Here is an 18,634-nt window from a genome sequence, read left to right as displayed (position 1 = left end):
GTTGTATTTTATTCATCTGGAAGTGTGGATTGTAGTCACTTCTGTACAATTGTCAGACGAGAGCACACATTTTACAAAAACAAAATACATTGATTTCTAGTTTTCGCCGTCTGGAAGTATACTTTTAGGTTACATCCGGATGATAGTAAGAAGAGTACAAAAACAAAAAAAATATTAATACTCCATTTTTTTAGCGTGAAAAAAAATAAAAATAAATAATGCAGAAATTTTGTTAAGTTCAGTCATGTTCAGTTTTAATTATTCATCGTAAAACTTAAATGAGTTATTGAATTTAATGTTCATAGAAAAATAGTGTAATTAAAATATTGTGAATCTTAAGTAATAAAAAACAATATGACAGTATTGTGTTAAAAATCAACTGTTAATAAACATTTAAGAAGGTTTTCTAAATTGGCGAAGTGTATTACATAAATATATACCAAAAAGTATAAGGAAGGATTATATAAATAAAATTAAAAAGTAAGTTGTCATATTAAAATACTATTTTAGGAATGTGTTAACAACTCTAAACGGTTTCCATTTCCATTATTTTTAAAAAAGTCTAATATGTTTAATTAAAAATGTTTTTATAAAAAATTTCGACTCTCTCTTAATTCGTTTAGGAGGTATAAGCATTTAAAGACTTTTTCAAGTTGTACATTTCGGCTTTCATTTGATGAACATTGCATTTTTAACATATTTAGATTTATTTGAGTTAAATCTTAACTTTCAATATTTTTAAAACTATTTGCGCGTTTAGGTTTGGAATCATTATATTGAAATTAATACTACTGTTTTATACATAAATTATTTTTTGACTTGGGTCACTCGACACGAAATTGCCCATATAAGATATTTAATATTGAAATCAGATAGTTTTAAACCCACCTTTTTTAAATAAATACAATTTTATTAATTTTCATATAGCTTTGGATTTAATTATTCTAATTATAGGTACTTTTTTAGTTATTAACACCAGGTTTTTCTATGATCTATCATAAGATACTAATATTCTTAATATTTAGCATGCTGTTCCCAAGATATTGAACCTAAGTATTAGAAGAGAGCACCAGCGTTTAAATATGCAGCACTAGCACCACCTCTCTTGTATATGACTATAAAATAAATATGAAACTTTATCATTTTTGTATCACTTCGCTACTAAAAATTGCAGTCATATATATTCGTATTAATATAAAAATTGCAACTCGTGTTTGCAATTTCTAGTAGCAGGCAGACATAATTGCAGGCCAACACAAATATATTTTTGTGCTTTAGCAGCGCACACTCAAATTTGTTAAACTAATATGGCGAGTATTGATGTTATTTTTGTTTGCGTTTAGTTTTTCCTAGCAGCAATGTAACTTTATTTTGGTTTTGCTACTGCCAGTTGTAGTTTTATTTATTATTTTTTTGGCAATATTGATGCTGGAATTTGTAAATAAACATATGTAGGTATGTATGTAAGTACACTCACAGTTTTATGACATTTCATGAGCTTAAATTCAATATTACACTTCACATTTGTACGTATGTATGTATGTATGTATGTATGTATGTATGTATGTATGTATGTATGTATGTATGTATGATGTATGATGTATGTATGTAGTATGTATGTATGTATGTATGTATGTACTGTATGTATGTATGTATGTATGTATGTATGTATGTATGTATGTATGTATGTATGTATGTATGTCTGTATGTATGTATGTATGTATGTATGTATGTATGTATGTATGTATGTATGTATGTATGTATGTATGTATGTATGTATGTATGTATGTATGTATGTATGTATGTATGTATGTATGTATGTATGTATGTATGTATGTATGTATGTATGTATGTATGTATGTATGTATGTTATGTATGTATGTATGTATGTATGTATGTATGTATGTATGTATGTATGTATGTATGTATGTATGTATGTATGTATGTATGTATGGTATGTATGTATGTATGTATGTATGTATGTATGTATGTATGTATGTATGTATGTATGTATGTATGTATGTATGTATGTATGTATGTATGTATGTATGTATGTATGTATGTATGTATGTATGTATGTATGTATGTATGTATGTATGTATGTATGTATGTATGTATGTATGTATGTATGTATGTATGTATGTATGTATGTATGTATGTATGTATGTATGTATGTATGTATGTATGTATGTAGTATGTATGTATGTATGTATGTATGTATGTATGTATGTATGTATGTATGTATGTATGTATGTATGTATGTATGTATGTATGTATGTATGTATGTATGTATGTATGTATGTATGTATGTATGTATGTATGTATGTATGTATGTATGTATGTATGTATGTATGTATGTATGTATTTATGTATGTATGTATGTATGTATGTATGTATGTATGTATATATGTATATATGTATATATGTATATTTATTATTATCCATCGATCCATCGATGATATTCGACCTATAACATCCTGTACTGATTGACATATTAATTATTAAAATATAGTTTAAAAATTCTCATAGTTTCTGTATGATATAATACAGAAAATACTACCTTGATATTTGTTTGTTTTTTTTTTCCTTAATGTTTTACAAAATAATATTAACTACATTTCTTAAAAAAAATATATATAATAATCTTCCACATTTTAGCAGTGTGATTTGAATAATTTGTAAAGTAAGCTCATTAGAATTCAACAAAAACAAGTAAGAAATTATAGTCGGGCGGGGCCGACCATATGATACCCTACACCAGTTATGAATATTAAATGTGATTTATTTTTCATAATAAAGCATTTATCTTCAATATTCCCTTGTTCCGATACATTTAAGCAATTTATGGATGAAAAACTAATTGTCTGAAAGAGGCTTTATATGGGGGCTAGGGGCAAATATGGACCAAGCCCGATAAAATTTTGTGAATATATCTATATTGACATAATATTTTAATATCATCGCGATATTTGTGTTTATAAGCTAATTTGGGACATTCAAGTAATTTTCTGAAGGGGACTTTGTATGGGAGCTAGGGTCAAATGTGGCCCGATCTTTATGAAATTTGGCAGAGTCATCAAGACTTCTATAAAACTTAGTTGTGCCGTATTTTACCGATATATCTGTATATTTAACATAATTATGAGCTCAGAAGCCCTTTTCGGGGGGTTCTGTTCTATGGGGGCTAGGTGAAATAATGGACCGATTTTAACCATTTTCAATAGGCTTCGTCCTTAGGTCAAACGTGCGTGCCAAATTTCATCCAATTATCTTGAAAATTGCGACCTGTACCTTGCGCACAAGGTTTACATGGACAGCCAGCCAGCCAGACGGACGGACGGACATAGCTTAATCGACTCAGAAAACAATTCTAAGCCGATTGGTATACTTTAAGGTGGGTCTAGGACGAATATTTTTGTATGTTACAAACATCAGCACAAATCCAATATACCCTCCCCACTAAAGTGGTGTAGGGTATAAATATTTTAATTATGTGTGTTCACCCTGTTTTATACAAGGTGATTATAAATTTATTAATTTCTACAACAAAAAATTTTTAAAACTATCATTTGGTTATAAAATTGTTATAAGTATAAGAATATTATCTTACAACTACATTGCTCAAAAATGTTTATTCATTAGAACAAAATAATAAAAACATCTAAAGAACGCTTTTAATTTGAGTTGTGTTTTATGGGGTAGCCATATTTTCAATAACATATACATATTTATTTAATTCATATGGAGGTTCCAAGCCCCCTAATAAAAGTCTGCCCATTTTTTCCTAATGTTCATAATGAAGTTAAAGTTTTTCGTCAAAATTAGAAGATTCTGACTCTAATAGTTTCCGAGAAAAACGATTTCTGTATTTAATTCATATCGGAGGTGCCACTATGTATATTTTACAAACTATTTTTTATGTTGCGAAAAATAATTATCCTTAATTAGAGATTAAAGATAAAATAAAATATAAGAAAACAATAAATAAATTTGCAGCTAGCAGTTGCAAAACAAAATTTAATTGCTGCTAGGAAAAACTCAGCGCAAATAAAAATGTCATCAATACTAGCCATATTAGTTTAACAGATTTGAGTGTGCGCTGCTATAGCACAAAAATATATTTTTTTTCTTGTACATCAAACAAGAGATTAATACTGTTCATTCGTGCTGCTAGAGATTTCAGTGTAACGTCGCAATTTTTCTAGTTAAACATAAAAACAGAACGGCAATATTTAGTAGCAATGTTCTTTAAATCTGAAAAAGTTTAAATATTTTTAGTATGACGATTGATAAAAATGTGTATTTTGCGGCAAATGCTGACTAATATATTACTAAAAGTAAACACTGTTTCCAAATTCATTACAGTTTAGAATTTATCGAGGATTAAAGTTTATATTTTTAAGATTTTTTTTCAAGAAGCATAATATTTAAAATAATATTATATTGTTAATATACCCAGCAGTTCGACGGGACAGTCCGGAACTAACCACTTGACATACCACTTGTGGTAGCCCCTAGCCACCCGACTACCCAAGTGACCAACCATTTTAACATGGGCTTGTCCTACAAGGAAGTCAATCGTCACTCTACAGTCTACAACGAGACTGTCAAGAGGTAGTCAAAAGTAGTCAATGGATGGTAATCTCCAAATGGGTTCTTGGGAGTCAGTCACATTACTAACTCTTTTACTAGTTACTTTACTAGCTATTGACGTGTCCTAGGAGAGAGTCAAGTGTCCCCAAGTAGATAGTCCAATGGACAGTTACTGCAGTAGGGTTAAATAACCGGTACGTCAAAGTTTAACTCTAAAAATTATGAAAAATAAGAAAAAAACTTTTTTAAAATTACTTTTATTTCTAGTTCAAATAAGTATTGAAATAAATATTTTTAATATTGCAGCTTATTTGCATCTTTAGTTAAATCCGACTTTTTCGAAATTTATTGTTACACATAAATGACTCTGAAAGAATAGAATTTGCTATATCAAGGAGAGATTATTTTTTGCCTAATTTCTGCTAAAAAGTTTTGTTTTAATCAGGGTTTCAAAAAACTGCTAATTGCAGTCGCAAATTACTAAATATTTGACTAAATTTAGTACCATGCTTAAAAAATAGTAACTCGTTAAAATTTCCCCTTACAAGCAGGGTTGTCAGATTTTTTTTACCTCCATCGCCAAAAGCTAAACGCATAATCGCCAAAAATCGCCAAAATAAAATATTATTTATTTATTTATTCCAAAATAAAAATCGTTTAAAAAATCATTTATATTTATTTATTTCATGTATTATAAAGTCAATATAAATCTAATAAAAGTCTATAATAAAATATTATATTTTTTTTTACTTTACATTTGTACTTTTAGTGCATTAGTTATTTATATTAAATTTATATCGAAATATTTTTTACAAAAATTAATTGCATAAATCTATAATATCATATACCTCATTCTCTGCAGATTCATTTTCACTGCTTGGTGTATCATACATTGTATTAGAATTAAACTTTTTTAACATTTTATCTGTAGGCTGAAATGAATTGCAACAATATTTATTAACATTCATATAACTTATTATTCTTATCAATGAATCTAAAAGTTCATATTGAATTTTATTACGTAAGCGAGTTTTAGTGTAATTCATAATAGAAAATACCCTTTCTACGCAAGCGTTGCTGGTTGGTAAAATTAACATGTTTAGAACGGCCAATGCTAAATCTTTAAAGTGAAATGTTCCAGCCGCATCGCAATAATTGTAAACTTGTGGCCAAAAGTCTAATAAATTTTTTGGGATTTCACCTTTAAAGACCTCAGTCCAATTGATATATGCTAATTTTGACCATTGCAATTCATATTCCCCTGCAGATATTTTTGGATTTAAAAATAAATTTAACGAATTTTGAACTTCCGAAAATTTTACTTGTGTTAAAGGGTATCCCCATTTTAATATTGAAAATTCTTTATATGTTTTAAAAATATTTATATTTTCAGGTAACCGTTTTAGCATTTCTTTTAATAGTTTTTTTAAGTACAAAAAACAATTTTCTTTTAAAATGTCTGCATCATATTCATTCATTTTTATATTTTTTAATTCCATTTCAAATTCTGTGCCAAAATCCATAGATTCCAATGGCAGAAAAGAATCAGGCGAATCAATAGCCAAATTTAATGAACATATTAAGTTATCCAAATTTCCATTATTTTTTAAAATTGACGGCTTAAACATTTTAGAAGAAAAAATTAATATTGTTGAAACTATTTCATCATACATGCTACCTGCATCCATATGATCAGATTGAAATTCTAAATTTAAATGATTCATTTTATTAACTATTGGGTTAATAAATATCAAAAAAAGTCTATTTTTTTCGTCAGATAATTCTTTATAAATATGTTGAGCAGTCTTGTCATTTTCAGCAGTTGAGATTAAAGAAAAGTGGTATTTTAACTCCACCCACTGCTCCAAAACTCTTCTGATGGCGGCCCCATAAGACAGCCAACGAGTCCCCGATATTTGCACAAGTTTTCTAAAATTATTTGAATCAACTCCAATGTTAACCAAATCAAAAGCTCTTTTGTATAGTAAAGTACGAAGTGGGCTGTGGCTAAAATAGTTGTAAATTTCTTTAAGTAAAAAGTCTGCATTTTTGGGAATTTCACTTGAGGCTTTGGAGCAGCATAAATGGAGGGAGTGGCAGGTACATTTTAAAAGTAATAATTGTGGATTTTCTTGTTTTAAAAGGATAAATAACGATTTATTTTTACCACATAGATTACTGGCCCCGTCAGTTCCAAGAGCTATTAAGTTTTTTATATTTAAACCCACTTTGTTTAAAAACAGTTTCATACCTTCAAAAAGATGTGTTGCAGTAGCTTCTTCTACCAGGAAAATGCCCAAAAAATGGGTAACAATTTTAAGTCTTTTATGATCAAAAAATCTTACACAAATGCTCATCCATTTAGTTTGGGATATATCGGTAGATTCATCTACCACCAAACTGTAAAAATTATCACCAATATCTTTCACCAAATCCACTAAAATTGACGGAGAAACGACATTTTTGATAATAGCAGTACACTTAGTTTTGTGCAGCCTTAATTTTTCAAATGCACTTTCTTTTGTTGAGCAGTTTCGTAGCAAGGTTGTAAGGTGGTCAACAGAAGCAATTGAGCTATGTTTTGCAATAAAAACGGCTAGTTTAATGTCAATAATTTTAGACTCATTTGATTGCGGCTGTATTACTAAAAGTATATAAAAATACATTAAAATTTATTTTATATATTTGTTTAAAATGAACTTACTAAAATTTTCAATTTTGTTTTGCTTAAACAGCACCGCCATATTAGAAATGTGTTTATTACTTTCTGAATGCTTTTTTAGATCGATCTTATGGGATCTTAGAGCTATTTTGCATCCAAAACACCACGATGTATATTGGTCGTTAGATGTTGATTGGTACGACAAAGGGGCATCTGCAATAGATTTTAGCCAACCTACAAATTTAAGTCATTAAAAGGTTTAAAATATTACATTTGTGTACTTACCTTTGGCCCAAATTTCATTTTCCCACTCCTTTCGATGTCGACAATCTACTTTAATTTTTTTTGAAGAAGATGCCATTATAACATTTACGTTTTTTAAATAATGCTTTAATAGTATTTCTTTAATTTTTTACTTCTCCTAAATGTTTTCTTTTGAAGTCTTAATTTTTCTATTTACCGTTAACTAATTTGACACTTGTTTGCCATCAATACTGCACATTTAAAGAGGTGTCACACATCACATTTTTCAATATCAATTTTGACGGAAAAGTACTATTAACAACAACAATCAGCTTGTTGTTTTTGTATTGTTTTACAAGTGTACGAAATGTCAAAGATATTGTTATAACCCATAAATATGAACTGATTTACTTGTTGTCATTAATTGTGTCATTCACTATGTAATAATAACATAATATATGAGGGATACCAGAGATGTATAATGTTATGTTATTAAATTTAAGTGTTAAAAAAGGTATTTCAAAAAAATAAAAGTAATTTGTTAAAAAATAGCCAAATAAATCGCCAACTAGTCTGTAAATCGCCAAAAACTCGCCACGTCGCCAATTGAAAATTTTGGTCGCCAAAGGCAATGAAAAATCGCCACGTTTGGCGAGAAATCGCCACATCTGACAGCCCTGCTTACAAGCTAACTGAAGTCAGTCAACTGTGTCAACACATTGCTGCAATAACTTGCAAGTGGTTTTGTTTTTCTTCAGCAGCCACACACACAAGCAGCGGCCATGTTAAGTTTTTCAACTCAGCCGAACTGAACACAACGACTGAACAGTAAAAACAGTTTTGCGTGTGCTGCTTACGTATTGCTTAGTTTTTGGTTTCGTTTTCTTACTAAGGGACGTAAAAAAAACTGATAGTTTGACTGGTTAGTACAAATCAAGCCGACTGAACAATAAAACTTGATGGGTTGTTTGTTCATTAAGACTTTGTTATTGTATGCAATTTGTTTTAGTATATTGTATGTCAAATTGTATGTTAAATTTGACAAAAGTAAACAAAGTAATTGATAATTATTGCTAATAGAAATTGTTAATTAATTTAAAATTTATAAAATTATAAATTACTATACTTATAAATTTAGATATTTTCTTTAAATAAAAATTGATTTAAATTTAAGCATTTTGATGATTTTTTAGTGAGATTTTGTTATTGTATGTATGTATGTATATTAGGGTGGGTCGAAAATAGGCTTTTCGCTCGGATCAACATCTAATAGTGAAATTGTGTTGTATTTTAACGTCAAATGGAAGACTGTAAAATATTTATTATTCAATTATTTTGAGGGTAAGAGCACGCGCATCGCTGCCAAAGTTTGTAAATGCGTTTATATGGGAAAAATGGCACTTTTTGGAGTTTTTTCACAAAATTAGGCTTTAAGTATTAATTATTGCACCATTTTATAGCAAAATCGTAATGTCTACAAAATTGTCTTTCCAAAAAGATGGAAAAACTCAAATTTCGTTAAACATATTTTGAGTTATTAAAATTTCCCCCGAGAATTTTGTGATTCTGAAGACATATAAAAGTAAATATAAGAAAATTTTTGTTAGTTTTGAAAAATTTTACAAGAAACTATTATGTTTATCCTTATAAGGTTCATAAATGTGCTAGTACGAATTTTTGTTCAAATTGGATAACGCTTACTCGGTTTAGTCTGTGGTCAAAAAAGGGCCATTATTTTAACAGCATCTCCAAAACTCCATTTTCAAACTTTAAAAAATTTTGTTAAATGGATTATTAAAAATTAAAGTTTTTTATGCTGGATATTATAAAGGACATATATAAAAATTAAACACAGAAAGAATGAGCTTAATACCTCTCATAGTTTTACCGTACCTGCGATGTGAATTTGAAGGATTTCGGGAAAAAGGCAATTTTTGCCAATAATTAAGTAAAAATTATATTATTACCAATTGTTGCTTAATTTTGATCAAGTAAATTGCGATTATTATTTCCGAGTCCATGGAAAGTTAGTTCTAATCAAATTTTCGAAACTAAAAATCATTAACCCTCTAAACACCGGTGTCAAAATCAAATTTTTGAATTTTATGTTCTTGAAGAAATAAGAGCATGATGTTGTTAATTTGTTGATGGATATTGATGAAACTTCTTAGAAGTTATTTTTACTACATTCAAATTCAATCCATTAAATCTATAAGAAAGTTAATTTTAGAAAATTCCTTTTTAAAAGTGTTTTTGTAGTGTTTAAAAAATCGGTCTTGAATTGACCCCAAGTATGACAGAGGGTTAATTTTTGAAGAAGTTTGATTCCTAGATTTCTGGATATATTTTCGTGTAGTTTGTCAAAATCAATTCATAATTAAATACACAATATTTTGCTATTTATATTAAATATACAAAAACTTGATTTTGACCCCGGTTTTTAGAGGGTTAATGATTTTTAATTTCGGAAATTTTATCAGAAATAATTTTTCATGGACTCGGAAATAATAATCGCAATTTAATTGATCAAAATTAAGCAACAATTGGTAATAATATAATTTTTACTTAATTATTGGCAAAAATTGCCTTTTTCCCGAAATCCTTCAAATTCACATCGCAGGTACGGTAAAACTATGAGAGGTATTAAGCTCATTCTTTCTGTGTTTAATTCTTATATATTCTTTATAATATCCAGCATAGAAAACTTTAATTTTTAATAATCCATTTAACAAAATTTTTTAAAGTTTGAAAATGGAGTTTTGGAGATGCTGTTAAAATAATGGCCCTTTTTTGACCACAGACAAAACCGAGTAAGTGTTATCCAATTTGAACAAAAATTCGTACTAGCACATTTATGAACCTTATAAAGATATTTTTTTGTAAAATTTTTCAAAACTAACAAAAATTTTCTTATATTTACTTTTATATGTCTTCAGAATCACAAAATTCTCGGGGGAAATTTTAATAACTCAAAATTTGTTTAACGAATTTTGAGTTTTTCCATCTTTTTGGAAAGACAATTTTGTAGACATTACGATTTTGCTATAAAATGGTGCAATAATTAATACTTAAAGCCTCATTTTGTGAAAAAACTCCAAAAAGTGCCATTTTTCTCATATAAACGCATTTACAAACTTTGGCGGCGATGCGCGGGCTCTTACCCTCAAAATAATTGAATAATATTTTACAGTCTTCCATTTGACGTTAAAATACAACACAATTTCACTATTAGATGTTGATCCGAGCGAAAAGCCTATTTTCGACCCACCCTAATATACATACATACATACAATAACAAAATCTCACTAAAAAATCATCAAAATGCTTAAATTTAAATCAATTTTTATTTAAAGAAAATATCTAAATTTATAAGTATAGTACTTTATAATTTTATAAATTTTAAATTAATTAACAATTTCTATTAGCAATAATTATCAATTACTTTATTTACTTTTGTCAACATTAAACACAAAAACATACAATATACTAAAACAAATTGCATACAATAACAAAGTCTTACTGAACAAACAACCCATCAAGTTTTATTGTTCAGTTGGCTTGATTTGTACTAACCAGTCAAACTATCAGTTTTTTTTACGTCCCTTAGTAAGAAAACGAAACCAAGAACTAAGCAATACGTAAGCAGCACACGCAAATCTGTTTTTACTGTTCAGTCGTTGTGTTCAGTTCGGCTGAGTTGAAAAAACTGCTGAAGAAAAACAAAACCACTTGCAAGTTATTGCAGCAGTGCGTTGACACAGTTGACTGACTTCAGTTAGCTTGTGAGGGAAAAATAAATACTTGAACTTTCTTCAGTTCAGTCGGCATTTAAAAAAATAAAACTAAAAACTAAATATTAAACCCTGGTTTTAATCTCATCTTTAATAAATTCACTTTTCCAAATTGTAAATATTTCTTATAAAAATCTCATAACTTTTACTATTTTTTAATTTACTTAAAAAAATTATATTTTAAAACTCACACAACAAAATTTTTAGCGAGAACTTTCTTAAACAACTTATTAAAGTCAACTAAAATAAAATCAAATAACTTAACAAGTTAGAATCTTAAATACCCTCCACCAGCAAGTTACTTTTTATTAAAACCCATTTAATTATATAATTTTTAGATAACTTGACAAAATATTTGTTTCTGTATTGAGGATACTAACATTTATGCATATGTCGAACTAATTTTGATTAGGTCCATTTTAAGAGAATGATTTATCTATACACAGAACACAATCATGTCGAATTTTATCCGGATATAATCATTTAATAACGAATTAAGTGATGTTAAGTGATTTTCAGAAGTTAACCTTTTATGGGAGTTAAGACAACTTATGGACCGATCTGGAAAAATTTCCGTAGAGTGATTTATATATACAAAGTACACATTTATGTCGAATTTTATCCCGATAACTTTGATTATCAATATGCATTTAAGCGATTTTCAGAAATGGTCCAATTAAGGACCGATAAGAAAAAATTTCGTATAATTATTTATATAAAAAAAATCAAGTCGAATTTTACTCCAATAGATTAATGAAATATGTGCGTTTAGGTGATTTTCGGAATTGGACTTTATATAGGAGGTATAACCAATTACGGGCCTATCCGGTAATATACATATATGTACACGAAACATATTTGTGTCGAATTTTATCAAAATGTCTTTATTTGACAATGAAATATGTGCGTTTAAGTGATTTTTTGAAGTGGACCTTATGTAGGAGCTATTTAAAAATATGGACCGATCCGGAAAGAATTTGGTAGAAATATTTATATGCTCACAAAACATATTCAAGTCGTACTTTATCCCGATAGCTTTATTATTCAAAGAAAAATATGAGTCTAAGTGATTTTCGTATGTGGACCTTATACGGGAGCCTATCCGGAAAACATATTTGTGTCGATTTTTATCAAGATAACTTTATTTGACAATGAAATATGTATGTTTAAGTGATTTTAGGAAGTGGGCCTTATATGGAAGCTATGACCAATAATGGACCGATCCGGGAAAAAAGTGGTAGAATGATTTATATGTACACAAAACATATCCAAGTCGAATTTTATCCCTATAGCTTTAGAATTCAATGAAATATATGCGTTAAAGTGATTTTCGGAAGTGGACCTTATATATGAGCTATCCGGAAAAATTTCGTAGAGTGATTCATATTTAGACAAAACATTTGTGTCGAATTTTATCAAGATAGCTTTATTTGGCAATGAAATATGTGCTTTTAAGTGATTTTCGGAAGTGGGCTTTATATAGGAGCTATGACCAACAGTGGACCGATCTGTAAAACATTTGGTAGAATGATTTGTATGTATACAAAACATATTCAAGTTGAATTTTATCTCTATAGCTTGGGAATTCAATGAAATATATGCGTTTAAGTGATTTTCGGCAGTGGACCTTATATGAGAGCTATGACCAATTGTGGGCCTATACGGAAAAAATTTCATAGAGTGATTCATATTTAGACAAAACATATTTATGTCGAATTTTATTTAGATAGCTTTATTTGACAATGAAATGTGTGCTTTTAAGTGATTTTCGGAAGTGGGCCTTATATTGGAGCTATGACCTATAATGGACCGATCCGTAGAATGATTTGTATGTACACAAAACATATTTACCTCGAATTTTATCACAATAGCTTTATTTGTCAATGAATTATGTGCGTTTATGTGATTTTCGGCAGTGGACCTTATATGAGAGCTATGATCAATTGTGGACCGACTGAGATCTACGTTAGTAGTATGATTTCTGCTCATATAATATTTGTATGTACAAAATTTTGTGTTGATACCGATATATTTTAGGGAGTTATTAATGATAAACTAATTTCTGGGAATATATACCTTTGTATGGGGGCTATGTAAAATTTTGGATCAGTTATTTTGATTTTCAACACAATTAATCCCTGGGTAAAAAAAAAATAATGTGTGACAAATTTCATCGAATTATCTTTTGTAGTTTCTGAGAAAACGACTTAAGAGGTAGTCTGAAATTTTTACTCATAACTTTTAACGTTGTGAACCGATTTTGATGATTTTCAACACCAAATTGCTTAGGATAACAATAAATATATTTGGTGAACGACCCAGAATTTGATAAGGACCCGGAATATATATACTTTGTTGGGTCTCAGATAAATATTTCTTGGTGTTACACACGGAATGACAAACTTATATATACCCTCTATCACCACTGATGATGGTGGAGGGTATAACAATATACACAAGGCAATGAAACACACAGGCATCCAAACATACCACAGTGGGGCAGAATGGAAATTTTTTGGAAATAAATCTGGCATTTCTAAACGGCTGATCCGATCGGGATAAAATTTGGCGTGAGCGTAGCCAAGGAGTATTCGAGTTTAAGTTTTGAAGATGAACCCTGCAGATGCCCCAGGGACGGCGCTGTGGCGGCTCAAAGTAGGGTACCTACGACATGTAAAATTTTTAAACTCGTGCCATTTTTTTGTTTTTCACCCAAATACAAAGATTTTTATATTTTGTGAAAGCGCTCGACGAGATCTACTTATCTCTTATAATATCCGAGTTATAGACATTTAAAAATTTAGTGATACAAAATTTACCATACCTTGGTCCGCCTTTTTTTGAATACCGGGCGTAATTTTGGACCAAATGGACTCAATTTTTTCTTGTTAGTTAGACAACAATTTCCAATAATATACAAAAAATTTCAGATCAATATCATTTACTGATCCAAAAATATACGTTTTTTAATTTAAAAATTCAAAAAATTTTAGATTTTTGGCGTTTTTTTGCCAAAAATGTGTCTTAACTCTTTTATTAATAAAATAAAATTTTCTTTAAGAACATATAACAATTTTATAATTTTCTAAAAGGTATCTTTACGCAGAACGCTTTGGCGTAAAAAACTTGTCCTATTTTTTGAAAATGTTGCCACTGCGTCCTTCCGAATGTGACCTATTTTTTATCAAAACTTCAACTTTGGGCGACATGTTCTAAAATCCCAAAGCTGGGATCAGAAAACTGAAAGCACTTTTGGAAACCTCAATATGTTTTCTATTTACTCCAAAAGTATTTTCCCAGCCCTGAAAGAAATGTGGACCCTATGGGCAAAAAAGTAAAAAATCCCATTTTTGGAATTTTCATTCCTATTTTTGGGAATTGCGGGATGCCCTTTGACCTTTTCAATTTTTTTTTGCATTTTCTTATTTTAAATGACAAATTTAACAAGCGTTGAAAATTTCATTGAGTTTTGTTCATAAATAAAGATTTTGTCATATATTACATATTTGTTTAATTTCTAAAACTATGATTTATATCAAAATTTTAATAGGGTCGCAGATAGCTACAACAATTTAGTCCATATTTATCCCTTAATATCATTTTCATCTTTTTCATATTTTAGTATTAAGTATGACAGAACATATTTAAATCTTATATTTACCTATTTTCTATTTGTTTGCTTATCCTTATAATTGAAAGGTCCTATTATGCTTAAATTTTAAAAAATTTATAACTATTTTTTACCTAAATTTTTTCGACAGATCATTTCGTTCTGTTTCGTTTATGATCATATACAGGTAATGATAATTTCGATTCATTCACTAATAAGAAATATCAATGACTGAATTACAGGTTATAGTAATATAGTTCTAAATGTTAATAGGTAGACAATTTATAATTTTTATACCCACCATCAAAAAAGATGGGGGGTATATTGATTTTGTCATTCCGTTTGTAACACATCGAAATATTGCCCATAGACCCATAAAAGTATATATATTCCGGGTCCTTATTAAATTCTAAGACGATCTAGCCATGTCCGTCCGTCTGTCCGTCTGTCCGTCCGTCCGTCCGTCCGTCCGTCCGTCTGTCTGTTAAAATCACGATAGGGACCACACGAGAGGAGCTAGACAGTTGAAATTTTCCATAAATATTCTCTATTGCTAAGGTTTGTTTGGTATTGAAAATGGGCAATATCGGTCCAATTTTTCGGATAGCCCCCATACAAGTGGACCTCCAAAAAACAGCTTTAACGGACATAACTGCTTTAGTAGTACGAGCATAGCGATGAAATTTGACATAAATAAGTTTCATATGAGCCATTATCTTTCTACCAAATTTTTTGAGGATCGGCCCATAAATGACCCTACTCCTCATATAAGGTCCCCTTCAGAAAATGACTTTAACACACATTACAGCTTCAAAAATGCGAGTATAGCGATGAAATTCGATATAAGAAAGTTTCTTACGAACCAAAATTTCTCCACGATTTTTTTTTGGGATCGGCCCATAAATGACCCTACCCCCCATATAAGGTCCCCTTCAGAAAATGACTTTAACACTCATTACTGGCCCAAAAATGCGAGTATAGCGATGAAATTCGGTATAAATAAGTTTTTAACGAACTAAAACCTCTCTACATTTCTATTTTAGGATCGGCCCATAAATGACCCTACCCCCATATACGGTCCCCTTCTGAAAATGACTCTAACACTCATTACTGGTCCCAAAATGCAAGTATAGCAATGAAATTCTACATAAATAAGTTTCATGTGAGCTAAAATTTTTCTACCAAATTTTTTGAGGATCGGTCCATAATTGACCCTATCCCCATATAAGGTCCCCTTCAGAAAATGACTTTAACACTCATTACTGGTCCAAAAATGCGAGTATAGCGATGAAATTCGGTATAAGTAAGTTTCTTACGAACCAAAATCGCTCTACGAATTTTTTTAAGATCGTCCCATAAATGACCCTATCCTCCATATAAGGTCCCCTTCTGAAGATGACTTTAACGCTCATTACTGGCTAAAAATTACGAATATAGCAATAACATTTTACACAATTAAGTTCCTCGCGAGCCAAAATCTTTTTAATAACTTTTATGTGGATAGGTCCATAATTGGCCCTACTCCCGCTATTGGGTCCACTTCAGGAAATAGCCTCAACGCTCATTACTGTCTTAAAAATATGTGTAAAGCGATGAAATGCTACACACGTAAGTTTCTTACGAGCCAAAACCTCTGTACCAATTTTTTTTGGATCGGCCAATAAATGACCCTTCCCGCATATAAGGACCCCCTCTGCAAATAACTATAATGCTCATTACTGGCTTAAAAATATGACTGTAGTGACGAAAATTTATGCACATAAGTTTAATGCGTGCCAAAATCTCTCCACCAAATTTAGGGAGGATCGGTCCATAATTTACCCTACCGCCCTTCAGAAAATACTTAAACGATCATTACTGGCTTAAAAATATGAGTTATGAAATACGGTTGTGAAATTCGCTCCGAATTTCATGCGGAATGTGTCGGTAATTCACTCTACCCCCCATGCAAGCCCCCTTTATAAAATTACAACGTTAATTACTGGCATAAAAATTCGAGTACAGCGATGATATTTAATGTAAACAAGTTTTATATGAATCAAAATCGGTCTACAAAAAATGTTATGAAGATAGGTCAACAATTGACCATACACCATATGAGTTCCTCTTTAGAAAATTTTATGAAGTAAATTCAGATAATTGGATAATTTATACTTAGGAACATAATTCTTCATTCCGAATTTAATGAGGACTCATTTATAACTGACCCTATCCCCTATAAAAGGTTCCCTTCAGGAAAGAGTTTTGGTTATTGAAATACGAGTTTTCCTTATTTAAAATAAGAGTATAGCGCTGAAATTTTGTTAGTTCAAAAGAGCTCGGTCCATAATTGACTTAAGCCATATTCCAAATATCACCCTGATGTTTATAGGGGAGCATTCCTTTTATGGCATACAGTTTGATGGTGGGTATATGAGATTCGGAACAGCCGAATATAACACTCTTACTTGTTTACTTTGAAATACCTGTATCGGAAATGACAAGAATTGGTATATAAGAAAACTTCTTAGATTTTAACTACCATATTTAATAAATCTACAATGAAGATTACATTAAAGTACGAAGAGTTGTGTTCCGTTTTATGGGGTATATCTTCAAAAGGGCCAGAAAGAATTGAAGACATTTCAAATTATATAAAAACTACATATAGTAGAAAAGTAGACAAAACAGGCATATCAAAAATTGAAAACTTTTTAAAACTTTTTGATGTAAAAAGTAAGTCTGTGGATGGAAATCAAAAGAAATTTCTATTAAAATTTTGTAGTTGGATGGAAACTACTACGGAAATCTCAACTTTCAACACATCAACAGGAGCGCCTTGCAAGTCATACGAAGACTTATGTTCAAGGTCAAAAAAAAAGAGGGTCACACAAAAACTTTTTTCAATCTCAAATGAGGAAATTGCTGATACATTTAACGAAATGCTGAAAAAGGAAAACCAACCTATGGATGTCGTACATATTGCAACTATTCTTCCTAATGCATCACCAAAACGACTTAAGCGAATTGTGGAAAGTATACCAACTCCAACATCACAATCAAATTTTACTGAAGAGGAAGCAATAGCGCTTATGTTGGAACTGGGTCTCAGTCGAAATAAGTACCAAATATTAAGGAAAGCTCTGCATGAAAAAGGACACAATATATTACCACCATAGAAGGCGATCTAGGAAAAAAAACAAACTATCCTACCATCACCTATTGCTGTTAATGATGTGGAAGCTTGTATTGATATATCATCTTTGCTCGAAAACACAGGATCAAGAATTGTGTCAGACTTTTCAGAAGACCAACTAAGGAAAATTCATAACTGTGATGTTGTCTTAATATGTAGGTGGGGATGTGACGGTTTATCAGCACTTCCAGAATACAAACAAGCTTGTGGAAATCGGACATTAGCAGACTACAAAAGTGTATTTATGTCATCATTAGTGCCATTACGAATTCGTTCATATTCCCTTAATCCATCATCGTCAAGCATCGGAAATTCATTTGAAGATATATATATCAATACAACTCCGGGTTCAAAAAATTTTTGTAGACCCATTGGATTTGAACATATAATGGAGTCAAAGAAAACAACAAAAGATTTAGTGGAATATTTAAAAGATGAAATAAATGCACTGGAGCCCATTTGCATAAAAATAAAGGAATTCTCTATTAACGTATCATATCAGCTAAGCTTAACAATGATTGATGGAAAGGTCAGCAATGCCATAACAGAAACTTCTTCCT

The 18,634-nt window shown here is 30.1% G+C and overlaps 1 protein-coding gene across 1 annotated transcript; it reads right to left on the bottom strand.

The window, feature by feature from the left end:
* Positions 1-5,411: 5,411 nt before the first annotated feature.
* Positions 5,412-7,663, bottom strand: LOC119600059. Its single transcript, XM_037950084.1, has 4 exons — positions 7,541-7,663; positions 7,298-7,489; positions 6,822-7,237; positions 5,412-5,525 (listed from the first exon to the last, which is right to left on the bottom strand). The coding sequence occupies exons 1-4, from the start codon at positions 7,614-7,616 to the stop codon at positions 5,412-5,414; spliced, it is 798 nt and encodes a 265-aa protein (XP_037806012.1). The 5' UTR covers positions 7,617-7,663.
* Positions 7,664-18,634: the final 10,971 nt, after the last annotated feature.

The sequence above is a fragment of the Lucilia sericata genome, unplaced genomic scaffold, assembly GCF_015586225.1.
Source record: "Lucilia sericata isolate MDLA Ls3-8-SP2 unplaced genomic scaffold, ASM1558622v1 Contig000102F_arrow, whole genome shotgun sequence".
Lineage (NCBI taxonomy): Eukaryota > Metazoa > Arthropoda > Insecta > Diptera > Calliphoridae > Lucilia > Lucilia sericata.
Note: the sequence above shows the minus strand (reverse complement) of the source record. Positions and strands in the feature narration are given on the sequence as shown.